The following is a 12,727-nucleotide window of genomic DNA, read 5'->3' as shown; positions in this document are numbered from 1 at the left end:
GGCTTCCAAGTGTCTCCCCAGGAATCACCCCCACCCCCACTTCAGCCGCTGCTTCCTGTCCTCTCTCTGAACACAACTTCCTCATCCACCTATTTCTCTGCCTACCTCCCTGCCCCATCCCAGCCCGGCCCTCACTTACCGTTCACCAGGCTGTTGCCGCCAGCTTGCTCCGCCAAGCTGTCCTGCTGCAGGCTGGATCGGGGCCGGGGTGTGGGGGGCGTCGGGGCTGAGCTCTCAGAGGCCTTTCTGGGGGCGGGCGTGGGGCGGCTGCCAGGAGGACTTGTCAGTTCCTGGGGTTTGCCGGGAAGCTGAGGCTTGGCGGCGAGCTGGGGCCGGGCCTCGGGGACGGCCTTGGCATCATCTGCCTTGGCACCTGCACCCTCTGCAGAGCTGGTGTCACCTGCATCCTCATCTTTGGCAGCCGGCAGTGGCTTCGACTGTGTGGCTGTCGCACACCGGGGTCCCAGTCGGCCTCCTGGACCCAGCCTGGCACAGCGTTCTGCACACACAAAGGTGCCCTCCTCGGGTCCATTTGTGTAAGCCCCGGGGAGCAGGGTGCTGGAACACTGCCGGCACCTGCCAGGGGACAAGACAGGGTGTCAGTGGGCCAGCCCTTGCTCCCCTCCCTCCCAACTGCCAGCTGCATGGATCTTAGCTCACTGCCCAAAGGCGGATGGCAGGAAGTGTGTGTGGGGGAAGGAGGAAGGGAACTGCCAGGAGCAGAGTGGAACAGCAGAAATTGTGAAAGGCACCTTGGAGTGATGCTACAAGAGGAAGAAGGCACGGTCCCCCTGGCAGAGGTGCCAGACGGGGTGTGAGAGGCCATGCAGTAGTGCAGGATATCAGACCGGTGCTTTTCAACCAACGGAGTCCAATTGGTTTTTAATGAAACAGAATAAATTGCAGCGCAGTGCCGTATAACCTAGCAGGAAGGCCACAGCTGTTCTCACTCCAGTTAGCTGTGCACCCGCGGGATCAAGCTTGTATCATTCAGGCACGTACATGTGACAAGTTGAAGTGTCAAGTGTATGTAGACTGGGAGTAACACTCAGAAATTTCTAGAACATGGCCCCGGTGCTGGAAGTGAGTGTGTGTCAAATGCCACCTGGATTTTCTCTCCTAAGACACCCCACTTCTGCAGATGGATCCGTGGGGGACCCAGGTCCCCCATCGCATGCATCCTCAGCAAACCACATGGGGACGAAGTCCTTGACTTCTGACCATTTGATTTCCTTTTCTGATTTTGTTTTCTTGTAACATATAAAATGTTTTCAGCAATTTACTAAGTTTCTATAGTTTTGCTTCTTAGTTGATTTTATTATTATAAAGTTTGAATTCCCCTGGGAGCCACACTCTTAAAGCAAGTTCTTTTCCTTTTTTCTTCTTTTTAAAAGATTTATTTGTGAATTTGGAAGACAGAGTTGCACAGACAGAGAGATCTTCCATGCTCTGGTTCACTCCCACTTAAATCAAGTCTTCATCATGATTTTAAATAAATTTTTTTTTAAATTTAATTTAAGGGCTGGCATTGTAGTGTAGCAAGTTAAGCCACCATGCAGCACCTGGCATCCCATATGAGTGCTGGTTTAAGTCCCAGCTGCTCCACTTCTGATCCAGCTACCTGTTAATGCACCTGGCTTGCCACCCACATGGGACACGTAGATAGCATTTGGTTCCTGGCTTTGGCTTAGCCCAGCCCTGGTCCTTGGGACCATTTAAGGAGTGAACAAGAGATATTCTCTCTCAAGTAAACTTATCTTTGAAAGTTATCAGCAATAGGTAGTCACCCTCAATGAACTCCAGCTGCTGGAAGCTCGTAAGTGGATTCGGGGATTAAGCCGGAAGCTCTGGCAGGCGAACTGGTGCACAGCGGCTGTGGAGTCCCCCATACTGAAGGTGATGAGGGACGAATGCCTGCCCCCAACCCTGGCGGCCACTCACCGGAAGCAGTGCCGGTGGTAGAGCCTGCCATCAGCCAAGTATCGCTGCACCAGGTGCACATGCTGCCCGCAGGCCGCACAGGTGCTACTGGGGGTCCGGTGGGTGCCCTGCTCCGACAGGCTGCTGGGGGAAGACAGCTCCTCGCCCTGCAGGGAACAAGATGAGCAGATGGCGGGGTGGCGGGTGGAGGTAAACCCGGTCCCAAACACTTCCCTCTTCCCCTTCCTCATGCATGTACTAAACTTGCTGGGATTCAGGTACTCAATTTGGGCCCTGGCAGGAGCTCACGAGAGACCATCACACCTCCCAAAGCCAGAAAGTGGGGAACTTGCTCAAGGTCCACCTTCCCCAGCTCTGTGGCCTTGAGCCATCTGCTTGAGTCTCTGGTCCCACGATGGGTCCCCCTGGCCCCTGGATGCCCAGGGAGGGGTCCAGAGAACAACACTTGCCAGCCTCTGTCCCAGCAACCCTGGCCCTGGCCCCCTTCTGGAGCTCCTCTCCACCCCAGTAAAGAACATTTGAGAGCAGGTGGGAAAAAACCTCCCTCACACACCATCAAATGGTATCCAGACAGAAAGGCATATTCTTGCTTCCCCTAAGTTCCCTGGCACAGGTGCCTCGGACAGGTGCCTGGCAGCATGACCCACCCTGCCCTTCTGACCATTGGACAAATTACTAAACCTTGCCAAACCTCACTTTGCTCATCTATGCAGGTCCACAGAGCCAAAGTTCTCCACATTGCCGTGGGAACTGACCAGAATCACGCTGGAACCCTGGGAGCTCTGGCCACCCAGAGAGGGGTCCAGAGAACAAACCATCTCTAACTACTAGCAGTACCACTGAGGGCCAGCTGGCATACAGATGCCCTCCACCAACCCTGTGCCAACTTGTCATCCCCCGAATCTCCCCTGAGAAGTGTCCATGGCGCTGGTCTGGCATCCTGACTCCCCATCCTAGCCTGGGAGATCCTGTTTCCAAAGCCAGAGGAACAAGGGCAGAGGACACCACTTAACGCTAGCAGGATCAGGGCCCTGGAGTGACAGTCACCACCATGACATGTCCCCAGGCCCCCACAGACCTGCAGACCCAGGCACCTGCCTACCTGAGTCCCGTCTCCTGGTTCTTCGGTACTGGGTGTCACAGATGGTGAGGAAGAGGGTGTCGGGTCCTTTCTGGGCGGTGAGACACCAGCTGCTAAGAGACAGGAAAGCAAACCTGTAGCAGGTGAAGGGTGTAGCGTCCCCAAGGCCCAGGCCTGGCTCAAGACTCGCCCTCTGCAGCCAAAGTCCTAGGCAGACCACTGAACACGGCACAGCAGGAGCAGGGCCCAGCTGCCCACGGGCCAGGTCAGGGGGCTGCACTATTGAGCTGTCTGCTCAACACAGGCTGATGCTGCATTAAGGAGAACAGGAAGTCCCACTGCATGAAGTTGAGAGGAACAAGCATGTGGCAGCACAGAGGCGTCCATGGGTGCTCCTGGTGGGAGAAGGAGGCCTGGTCTAGGGTGAAAGAGACCACATGGTGTTGCCTGAGGACTCAGGAGAGGGGGCCTCCTCCCAGGGAAGATGGGGATGGCCCTGCCTGTCCACGTATGCCCCCTGCCCACCTGGCCTCACCCTGCATCCCTGTAAGATTCGGCTCCTTCATTCCCACATCAGTAAACACAGCCTGAGGTCTACTTTGTACCCAACAATGAAAAATAAAGTCCAGGGCTCAGTATGGTAGATCAACTAGCTGATCCTCCCCTGCAAAAGCTGGAATCCAATATGGTCGCTGGTTCATGTCCTGGTTGCTCCACTTCCTATCCAACTACCTACTTGTGGCCTGGGAAAGCAGCAAACAATGGCTCAAAGCCTTGGGACCATATACCCATGTGGGAGACCAAGGAGAGGCTCCTGGTTGCTGGCTTCAGCCAGGCCCAGGCTGGATGTGGAAACATCTGGGGAGTAAACCAGCAGATGGAAGATCTCTCTCTGTGTCACTCTGCCTTTCAAATAGGTAAATCATTTCGAGATCAATAACATAAAAGAAGACCCAGAAAGTCAGGGGTCTGTCTGCTGGGCTTGGGGGAAGGTCAGCTTTACTGCATGAGTTTTAAACCCACCACCTCACTGTGGTGTCAGACAGCAGTGAGCAAAATTCGGGTTGCAGACCACTGGGCACCCTGTAGTTTGTTCAGTGGGCATTGCACAGCACACTCCAAAGACAGGACAGAAGAGAAAGCGCCTGCGTGCATCACGTGCTGTAGGGGGAAGAACTGTTTGCTGCAGCTGTTTCACTTACATCCATGGCCATCCATGAACTTGGGGCTATGACGACCAGCAGCCTCATTGGGTCCCTACATGACCTTCCCACATACACCCAGTCTGTTCCTCCTCTCCCCTACTGCCGAGGAGCACACCACCCTCTGCTGCTTCTAGCCCTGGCATTCATAGGGTCTCCTCCTCCTGGGGTAGCAGGTTGAACCTCCACCTGCAGCGCTGGCATCTCACATGAGTCCCCATTCAATTTCCAGCTGCTCCACTTCCCATCCAGCTATCTGCTTAAGTCCTGGGAAAGCAGCAGATGATGGCCCAAAGCCTTGGGCATCTGCCACCCATATGGGAGACTTGGAGAAAATTCCTGGCTCCACAGCTTTGAACTAGAACCAGCCCAGCTCTGGCCATTGAGGCTGTTTAGGGAGTAAACCAGCAAATGGAAGATTTTTCACTTCATCTCTGGTCTCTCTGCAACTCCATGTAGCAAGTAAAACAAATAAATCTTAGGAAAAAAAGAATTTAGCATAAGCCACAAACAACCTGCTGAGGGTGGAAGGGGAGGGAAGATCACAGGAGAAAGGCAGGGAGGAATGAGATGTATTTGTGGAAGCACAAGAAATTCAACATGACTGTGGCTGGGCTGGGCTGTGGCTTAAGGTAAAGGGGCAGAGGCCCTTTGAAGCTGCACTAAGGAGTTGAACTTGGTCTATTTTTAAAAGATTTATTTATTTATTTCAAAGAACTGCTGAAAAAGGGAGAGGTTAGAACCAAAGGATCTTCCATCCACTGGTTCACTCCCCAGATGACCATAACAGCCAGGGCTGGGTCAAGTCAAAGCTAGGAGCTTCTTGCAGGTCTCCTCTGTGCGTGGCAGAGACCCCAGCACCTGGGCCAGCCTCTGCTGCTTTCCCAGACCATGAGCAGGAAGCTGGCTCAGAAGCAGAGCCGCCAAGACACAAACCAGCTCCCATATGGGATGCCAGCGGGCATTGTTGCAGGAGGCAGATTTACCCACTCGGCCATAGCGCCTCCTTTGGATTTTGTCTTTATACCCCTGACCCAGGTTTGGGCAACCAGGCTCCTCTTGGAAACTGAACACTCAGCATGGTGCTGGCACCTTTGCTGGGAGCAGGCTCCAAACTCACCTAGCCCTGTGGGAGTCAAGTTGGCTCCATCTCCCCTGAAGGCCTCCTGGGTGCCCAGGGAGCATCATCAGGAGCAGCTGAGGAGTGGCACAGCAGGTGCCGGGGCATGCTGCTTCCTTCACTTTAGCAGCAGATGCGATAAAAACCGTCTTACATGTAGAGGTCAAGTGGTCTGAAACCACACTTGGCAGGTTCTGGTCCGTGGTCAGGACACCTGCATCCCTGGTCAGGTGCCCAGGTTTGAATTCTGGTCCCAATCCAGACTCTATGGGAGGCCCGGCCCAGCCCTGGCTGCTAAAGGCATGTGGGTAGCGTTATCAGCAAATGGAAGACCTCTCTCCATCTCTCCACCTTGCATAAGTTTTTCAAAAAGATTTACTTTTATTTGAAGGGTAGATTTTACAGAGAGAGAAGGAGCAACAAACAGAGAGATCTTCCATCTACTGGGTCACTCCTTAAATAGCCGCAATGGCTGGAGCTAAGCCGATCCGACGCCAGAAGCCAGGAGCTGCTTCTGGGTCTCCCATACAGGTAGAGTTCCAAGGCTTTGGGCCATCCTCTACTGCTTTCCCAGGCAGGCAGCTGGATGGGAAGTAGAGCAGCAAGGACATGAACATGTTTTATGTTTAGTAAGAAAAGCTCCTGGCTTCATGAAACACAGAGAGCAGAGGCAGGCCCAGGGCAAAAATGGGGTCCCCTCAGGATCAGTGGACAGTAGTGACCCAGTAGGGAAACTCGGGGCCCCTAGTTTGAAGGCGGTGTAACCTTGAGCGCCCTGTATTCCCTTTCAGGGCCCATTTTTCTCTCTGCAGAAGGAGGCGCATGCACGGCCAGGACATCGGCCTCGAGCTGTCACCCTGGAGCTCACGTGCAGTCCCCAGCTCAGCACTAGGCCTGGATCATCCCTTTGGAGCAAGCTAAGGCCTGCAGGCAGCCAGTATACTCGGGCAGCGCCCATGGGCTATTTCCTACACAAGCATTTCAAGCCCTGACTGAAGGATCAAGGGAAATGAGCTGGGTTCTATGTTGCCAGCCCACACCCCCCCACACCAGCCAATCCTACCCATATATAAAGGAGAAGTAACGGGCAGCTCCAGCTCTACCCCTGCCCCCAGGGCCAGCGCCCCTCACCTTGGCCCGGGCTGGCGAAGTGGTTGTAGTACTGGGACACGTAAGTCATAATGCTGAGGCAGTCGGGAACACTCATGGAGACCATGTCATTGGGGTCCAGGAGAGCAGGGATGCCCAGTTCCTTCTCGGCCACTTCAAAGGCCTGGTGTGAGCCGGGAGCCACCGCCACAGTGCAGGGCAAGAAGGCAGGTTCAGCGGGTGCCCAGAGCCTTGGATCCACTCCCCAAGGCGTGGCAGGTTGACTGTGGGCTCCCCTCAACTCCAGGCCCAACAATCCAAAAGTATGGTTTGAGAGACAGAGAGGCCTGACGCTCCAAGTACAAGGGCCAGTGGAGGGCGGGGTTGGAGCCCACCTACAAAAGACCCCTGCCATCCATGCTCACACGCATACATATGTGCACACACTCAGGCCATACACACATGTACACACACACACACACACACACAAAAGAGCTACACACACTTACACATACAAGCACACAGCCTTTTGGGCTTCCAATGGTCTGGGACTTACCAAACGGTTGTTTTCAAAAACATTGTCCTTGGAAAGTGAATCGAAATCTCTGCAATAGGCAAAGAGAAGACTTATCAAAAGAGGGGTGACAGTGGCCTACGTGGTGGGGCACTGCGTGGAGCCCCAGCAGCTGCTTTGCTCTCAATCCAGCTCCCTGCTCAGGCACCCAGAAAAAGCAGCAGAGGATGGCCACGTGCTTGGGCCCCAAGCCCACATGGAGACCCCTGTAGAGCTAGAAGTTCCTGGCTTAGAACAGCTAGGCCCAGCTCTGGCTAGCGTGGCCATTTATGCGAGTGAACCAGCAGACAAAATATCTGTCTCTCACTGTCCTCTCTACCTCTGTGGCTCTTTCAAATCAGATATATAGAGAGGAGGAAAGACAGAGAGGAAGATCTTCCATCTGATGATTCAGACGGGCGCAACGGCTGGAGCTGAGCCAATCCAAAACCAGGAGCCAGTTTTATCCAGGTCTCCCACACCTGTGCAGGGTCCCAAGGCTTTGGGCCATTCTCCACTGCTTTCCCAGGCCACAAGCAGGGAACTGGATAGGAAGTAGAACAGCCAGGATTAGAACCGGTGCCCATATGGGATCCCGGCTCAAGGCAAGCACTTTAACCACTACACTATCACGCCGGGCCCCAAATAAATATTTTAAGAGAGAGAGAGCTGTGAGGGGGCAAGGGTATGGAGTGGGCCGAGGTGACATCCTGACCAGTATGTGCTGTAGCAAGGGTGTGTGGTGAAGACTGAGGAGGAAAGAGGCAGCAGGCACACGTTCCCATAACTGCTCTTCAAAAAGTCCATGGCAATGAATATCTTGAACCAATTTTACTCCAAAATACTTGTATCTTTTCATTTCATTTTGCATGAATTTTCTAGAGTCCCCTTGTTGTGCTGGGGCTGCCAGGTGGGGCCTGGAATGAGCTTGTGGTCCTTGGAGATGCTCAAGCAGAGAGAGACCCAGTCATTCCCAGTCCCTCAGAGAGCCATCTGCCCAGCAGGTGGCAAAGACACAGCCCAGGGCAGTGCAGGGCCTGCCAGCCAATGCCATGGAGAGCAACTCCATCCCTCCACTTTGCTTGGCACATACATATCCCATTTCACAGATGAGACCACTGAGGCCTAGATAGGAATAGTCTCAGCTACAACCCTTGCTTGGCAGGTGCCAGGCTTATGCTTCGCTGACTTGCTGTGCCCAGCCTGGGACCAAGGAGCCAGGACAAATTTGAGCCATTGGTGGGGGCTCTAGCAAAACGGCTGGCACACCCATCAGGCCACTCCTGGGGACCCTGAAGACAGCTCCACTGCTGGAGCAATGAAAGATTTTTGGAATTCTAAGCTGCAACAGGTGAGTGAAGGCCTGGGGGCCTGTTGTGGGACAGCTGACCAGCAGGGACAGCTGGCTGGTGTGCTGGCTTTATTTATCCCTCAGGCCCCAGGAGAGGTGGACACTGGTTAGAGGCAGCTCAGCTTCCCTGCCCCCACTCCCCTGCAGCCTGCAGATTACCACTCCCTTCCGGGCTGCAGCTGGGAAGGCCGGAGGCCAGGCCTGAGGATATGACCTTGAGGGGTCCTGCACACTTCTCTGCTCACCTGCAAGGTGGGGAAAGTGCTGGGGCTCCCTAGGCGAGGACAGACTGAATTGAGTCTTGGGCTCAGTTGAAGGGCAAGCCCATCCTCCTTGTTCTCCTCTTCCTCCTGATGGGGGGTGCGGGGCAGGCTCTGTCCCAGGCACTGTGAGCTACAGCAGAAATGGGGCAGAAGCCTGGGCCCCCCTCTCAGATCCACAGACTAGGCAGAGGACAGAAGCACCTGCCAACCAGCCCCCTTTCTCTGCCAGGCTCCGGTGCCCCCTTGGCTGCCTCACTAACTCTGGAATACCACACCTAGCCAAGCTGTCTCACCCCTCTCCACCCCAGGCCCACGCTTTGACACTGAACAGGCTAGGAAGGCAGCAGCCCAGCCCCCAACAAAGGTCATTCCCAAGAGCAAAGGGAACAGAAACAACCAGTCAGAGACGGCCCCGCCCACGGAGAAGCAGGCTTAGCTTCAGCCCTCAGTGCTGGCAGGCCCTGTGGGCTCTTGTTCGAGCCTTGGGTGCTTCATTTCTGATCCAGCTTCCTGGGAAAGCCGCAGAGGATGGCCCAACACCTCGGGACCCTGAATCCAGGCAGGAAACCAGGAAGATGCTCCTGGTTCCTAGATTTGGATCCACTCAGCTCTGGCCATTGAAACCATTTGGGGAGTGAACCAGCAGTCTCTCTCTCTCTCTCTCCTTCTCTCTGTAAATCTGCCTTTCCAGGGCCCAGAACAGTAGCCTAGTGGCTAAAGTCCTCGCCTTGCACGTACCAGGATCCCATATGGGTGCCAGTTCTAATCCCGGCAGCTCCACTTCCATACAGCTCCCTGCTTGTGACCTGGGAAAGCAGTCTAGTACAGCCCAAAGCCTTGGGACCCTGCACCTGCGTGGGAGACCTGGAGGAGGTTCTTGGCTCCTGGCTTCAAATCAGTGCAGCTCCGGCCAATGCAGCTGCTTGGGGAGTGAATCAGCGGATAGATCTTCCTCTCTGTCTTTCCTCCTCTGTATATCTGACTTTTCAATAAAAATTAAATAAATCTTTTTTAAAAATCTGCTTTTCCAGTAAGAATAAATAAATCTTACCAAAAAAATGCCATCTCCCTCAGGGTGCATTTTGTTTTGTTTTTGTGCAACAACATTTCCCATCTCTGTCTCTCTCCCCCCTCAACATCTGAATTTTGGCAACACAGCTATTCTCTGAGAGTTGTTGGGGGCCAGCAAAGTTCTACTTCACTCTGGGAGACACTGGACACAGAATTGAAACCCACATGGTTCCTCGGCCTTAGGGAGCTTAGAGATGCCTGGAGCGGGGGGTGGGGTGCAGCATGGGCCAGCCTCTTGGCTCCCACAGCAGACAACCCCTGCACTTTGCACCTGACAGAGGTGCTGAGTGCACCACACTGAGCTGCAGCTGAGGCCTCCCTCAAGCCCAGGAGCGGAGCTGGGGCTGGGGGCTGGGTTCTGAAGGCCCGGACTTGACCTTATGCCTCTTCTAAGAAGTGAAGAGTCATTCGCTCCACATCTTCCCCGGCCACATCTCTCTGCTTACAACTTGGTTTGGCTCCCTGTGTTCCCCCTTCCTCCCTCAACCCCGACACCTCCTCAGCCACCCAAGGGGGCTCTCACTCGCTCACTCACTCACAGTTTGGCCCAACCGCACCCCCAGGAGCACGGTTCAGCGCACTTCCGCTCAGGCGGGCCCCCACCTGGCTGCTGTCATGTCCCCAATGACTGGGCATTCCCTGGGGAGGTTTCCCAGGCTGGACAGAGCACCTGCACTTCTAATATCGCCCACACATCCTCTGCCCATGTCCAGGTAGCCTGGGCTGGTTGGCTGGTAGCTCTACCACCAGGCAGTGCCAGGGCAGAGTAATAACTATGACACTTAGAACAGCCTGAAACACGGCCATCACCCCTCCGAGGCCCAGCATCACTGCTTAGGAGGACTGCCTCCTGCACACTTGCTCATTATCTCATCAAATCCTCTGACAATCCACGAGGGAGGTGCCTCCACACAGCCCACCTTACAATCTCCTGGAGAAGTGGCCGCTGGTGTAGTTTCACCCAGTTCGTCCACCCAAAGACCTCAAACTAGGCAGAACAAACACGGGTTCTCCCCTGCTCAACGCTGACCACTCAGCTTGACCTCCAAGTCCTTTGCCAGTCCCTGCCCCTGCCTCACAGAAGACCCTGCCAGCCATCCACTCTGACATGAGCCCCAATCTTGGCACCCTTCTCCTCCTCCATCTCCCATCCTTGTACTGCTCTGAGCAGGGACCCAGGCATGGCAGCAAGCAGCAACCCATCTCCCTCACCTGCCCCCAAAGCCTCTCTTCCAGGGCCTGCTCCACTCACCCACACACATGGCACGCCACGTGACAGAGCAAAGCAGCATGCATGTACCACCCAGTCCCTGGGGCAGCCCTTTGGGAGCAGGCCTGCAGGTGCAACAGACCCAGTGGCCAGACTCTGCCAAGCTGCGGGAGGCGGGGTAGGGGGAGAGGGACTGACTCCAGGGTTGGGTGAGGGGCTGCATCTAAGAGGAACCGGGTCCATGACTCTTGCCCCAGATTTGCCAAGTATAACCAGAAGCCAGAGGCAAGGTGGGCACAAGGTGAACTCACACCCATGGCTTCAAGAATGAGTGGCCAGGCCCAGGGCAAGGGCAGCTCAGGAGGGAGACAGCCCCAGGTCCACACCTGGGGGAGGCAGCCTGAACACACTTGCCCCTGAGAACCTCCCTCCAGCCCTGGTCTCCAGCTCCTCTTCCCATAGCCTAGGGCACAGACCTGGTCCCAACAATGTGTGTGTGTGTGTGTGTGTGTGTGTGTGTGTGTGTGTGTGTCCACTTCCTTTTACCCAGCAGCTGTTAATGTGGGGGTCCCCTCCAGGTAAGAACTAGGTCAGAATCAAGATGGGGGTGGGGAAGGGGAAGCTCCACCCTTCTCTCTCCCCACCCCCACCCCACGGGGTATGAGGGAGGGCGGCAGTAGGGTGGGGGGCTTCCCTCTGCTCTCCTAGATCCTGTGCAGGGCCATGAATTACAGCGACATAAAACGGATCAACAGCAGAAAACCCACATTTCACTCCCTTTGTGTGCACGGGTGGAAGATGGGTCGGGGGCTCTCAGGCTGGTAATAGCATCCCCAGCCACAAAAGGGGAGCCAGGGCTGCTGGGGGCGGTTCTGGGGTGGGGGTGGGATGCAGACAGGGGAGGGCTCAGGGGAGGAAAGGCCAGGCTGAAGTGCTCCTCCAGGTCTTATAAGTGTCCCTGGGCAGCTCTTTCTCCAGCGTCAGACTTAACTAAGGACGACACGCCTTTCCCAAACGCACCACAGTTTCTCAAACCAACTCCAAATTCCCAAATCCGCCAGAAAAGTGTATAGTGGTGGGGGCGGTAATCTGGACCTTCTATACTCCTATTCGGAGGTTCCGCGTGCCTGTGGGAGGGGAACCTGGCACAGGAGAGGCTCAGGGGGCCCCAAGATGAGGGCTCAGTGCCCCCCAAGCCCCTCACCCCGTAAACAGGCACGCCTCCAGGGGACCCAGCCGCCCCTTGCGTCCCCCTGGGGGGCGGGGTCAGGGTCAGGTTCTGTACCCCAAAGGCGGGGCAAATGAGGTGGATGGGGCAGGAGGTGCGGGGCTAGGGGTCCCCCGGAGCCTCGGCGCCTCACTCGGAGCTGTCCCTGGCGGAGGGCGGTGCCTGCTGCCCCCGGCCGGGCTCCGCGTCACTGAGGCGGGCGGCGGCCCCAGCGCCCGCCGGCCACCCGCCCGGCTGCCCGCCGCGCCCCAGCACTCACAGCAGGTCTGGCCGGTGCCGGTGCAGGATGGCGCAGAAGGCCAGGCCGTCCCGGAAGGAGCTGCTCAGGTCGCGGATCTCCACGCCGCGGTAGCCCTCGCACTGGCGGCGACACCAGGCCAGCAGCGCGCCCCTCGGCCCCGCCATGTCTCCGCTGGGGCTCCGACTCCGGCTCGGTGGGGGCCCCCGATTTCCGAGGCTGATTTCCGGCTGCGGCTGCGGCGCGTTCTTCTTGCCCGGCGCCGATCGGAGCTCGGGGCGCCCACCGACGGGCGCTGGGGTGCAGGGCGCGGGGCTCCGGGCGGGCCTGCTTCGCTGTCCTAGGTCGCGGGCTCTGCGGTGCGGGGCCCCGGGCACGGC

The 12,727-nt window shown here is 56.3% G+C and overlaps 1 protein-coding gene across 2 annotated transcripts in view; it reads right to left on the bottom strand.

Moving 5' to 3' along the window:
* Positions 1 to 12,727, bottom strand: part of MICALL1 (MICAL like 1) — a 26,587-nt gene extending 13,860 nt beyond the window's left edge. Inside the window, exons 1-6 of one of the 2 annotated variants that reach the window (XM_040985916.1) lie at positions 12,369 to 12,727; positions 6,990 to 7,038; positions 6,476 to 6,617; positions 3,044 to 3,135; positions 1,942 to 2,087; positions 140 to 576 (exon numbers count right to left, since the gene is read on the bottom strand). In XM_040985916.1, the coding sequence (XP_040841850.1) occupies positions 140 to 576; positions 1,942 to 2,087; positions 3,044 to 3,135; positions 6,476 to 6,617; positions 6,990 to 7,038; positions 12,369 to 12,514 (1,012 nt within the window). In that variant the 5' untranslated portion in view covers positions 12,515 to 12,727. The remainder of the gene's footprint in view (positions 1 to 139; positions 577 to 1,941; positions 2,088 to 3,043; positions 3,136 to 6,475; positions 6,618 to 6,989; positions 7,039 to 12,368) is intronic. The other variant, XM_040985925.1, reaches the window with a different exon arrangement.

The sequence above is a fragment of the Ochotona curzoniae genome, unplaced genomic scaffold (assembly GCF_017591425.1).
Source record: "Ochotona curzoniae isolate NIBS_2020 unplaced genomic scaffold, NIBS_Ocur_1.0 contig_1014, whole genome shotgun sequence".
NCBI lineage: Eukaryota > Metazoa > Chordata > Mammalia > Lagomorpha > Ochotonidae > Ochotona > Ochotona curzoniae.
The sequence above is the reverse complement of the archived record's forward strand: the minus strand, read 5'-3'. Positions and strand labels throughout refer to the sequence as shown.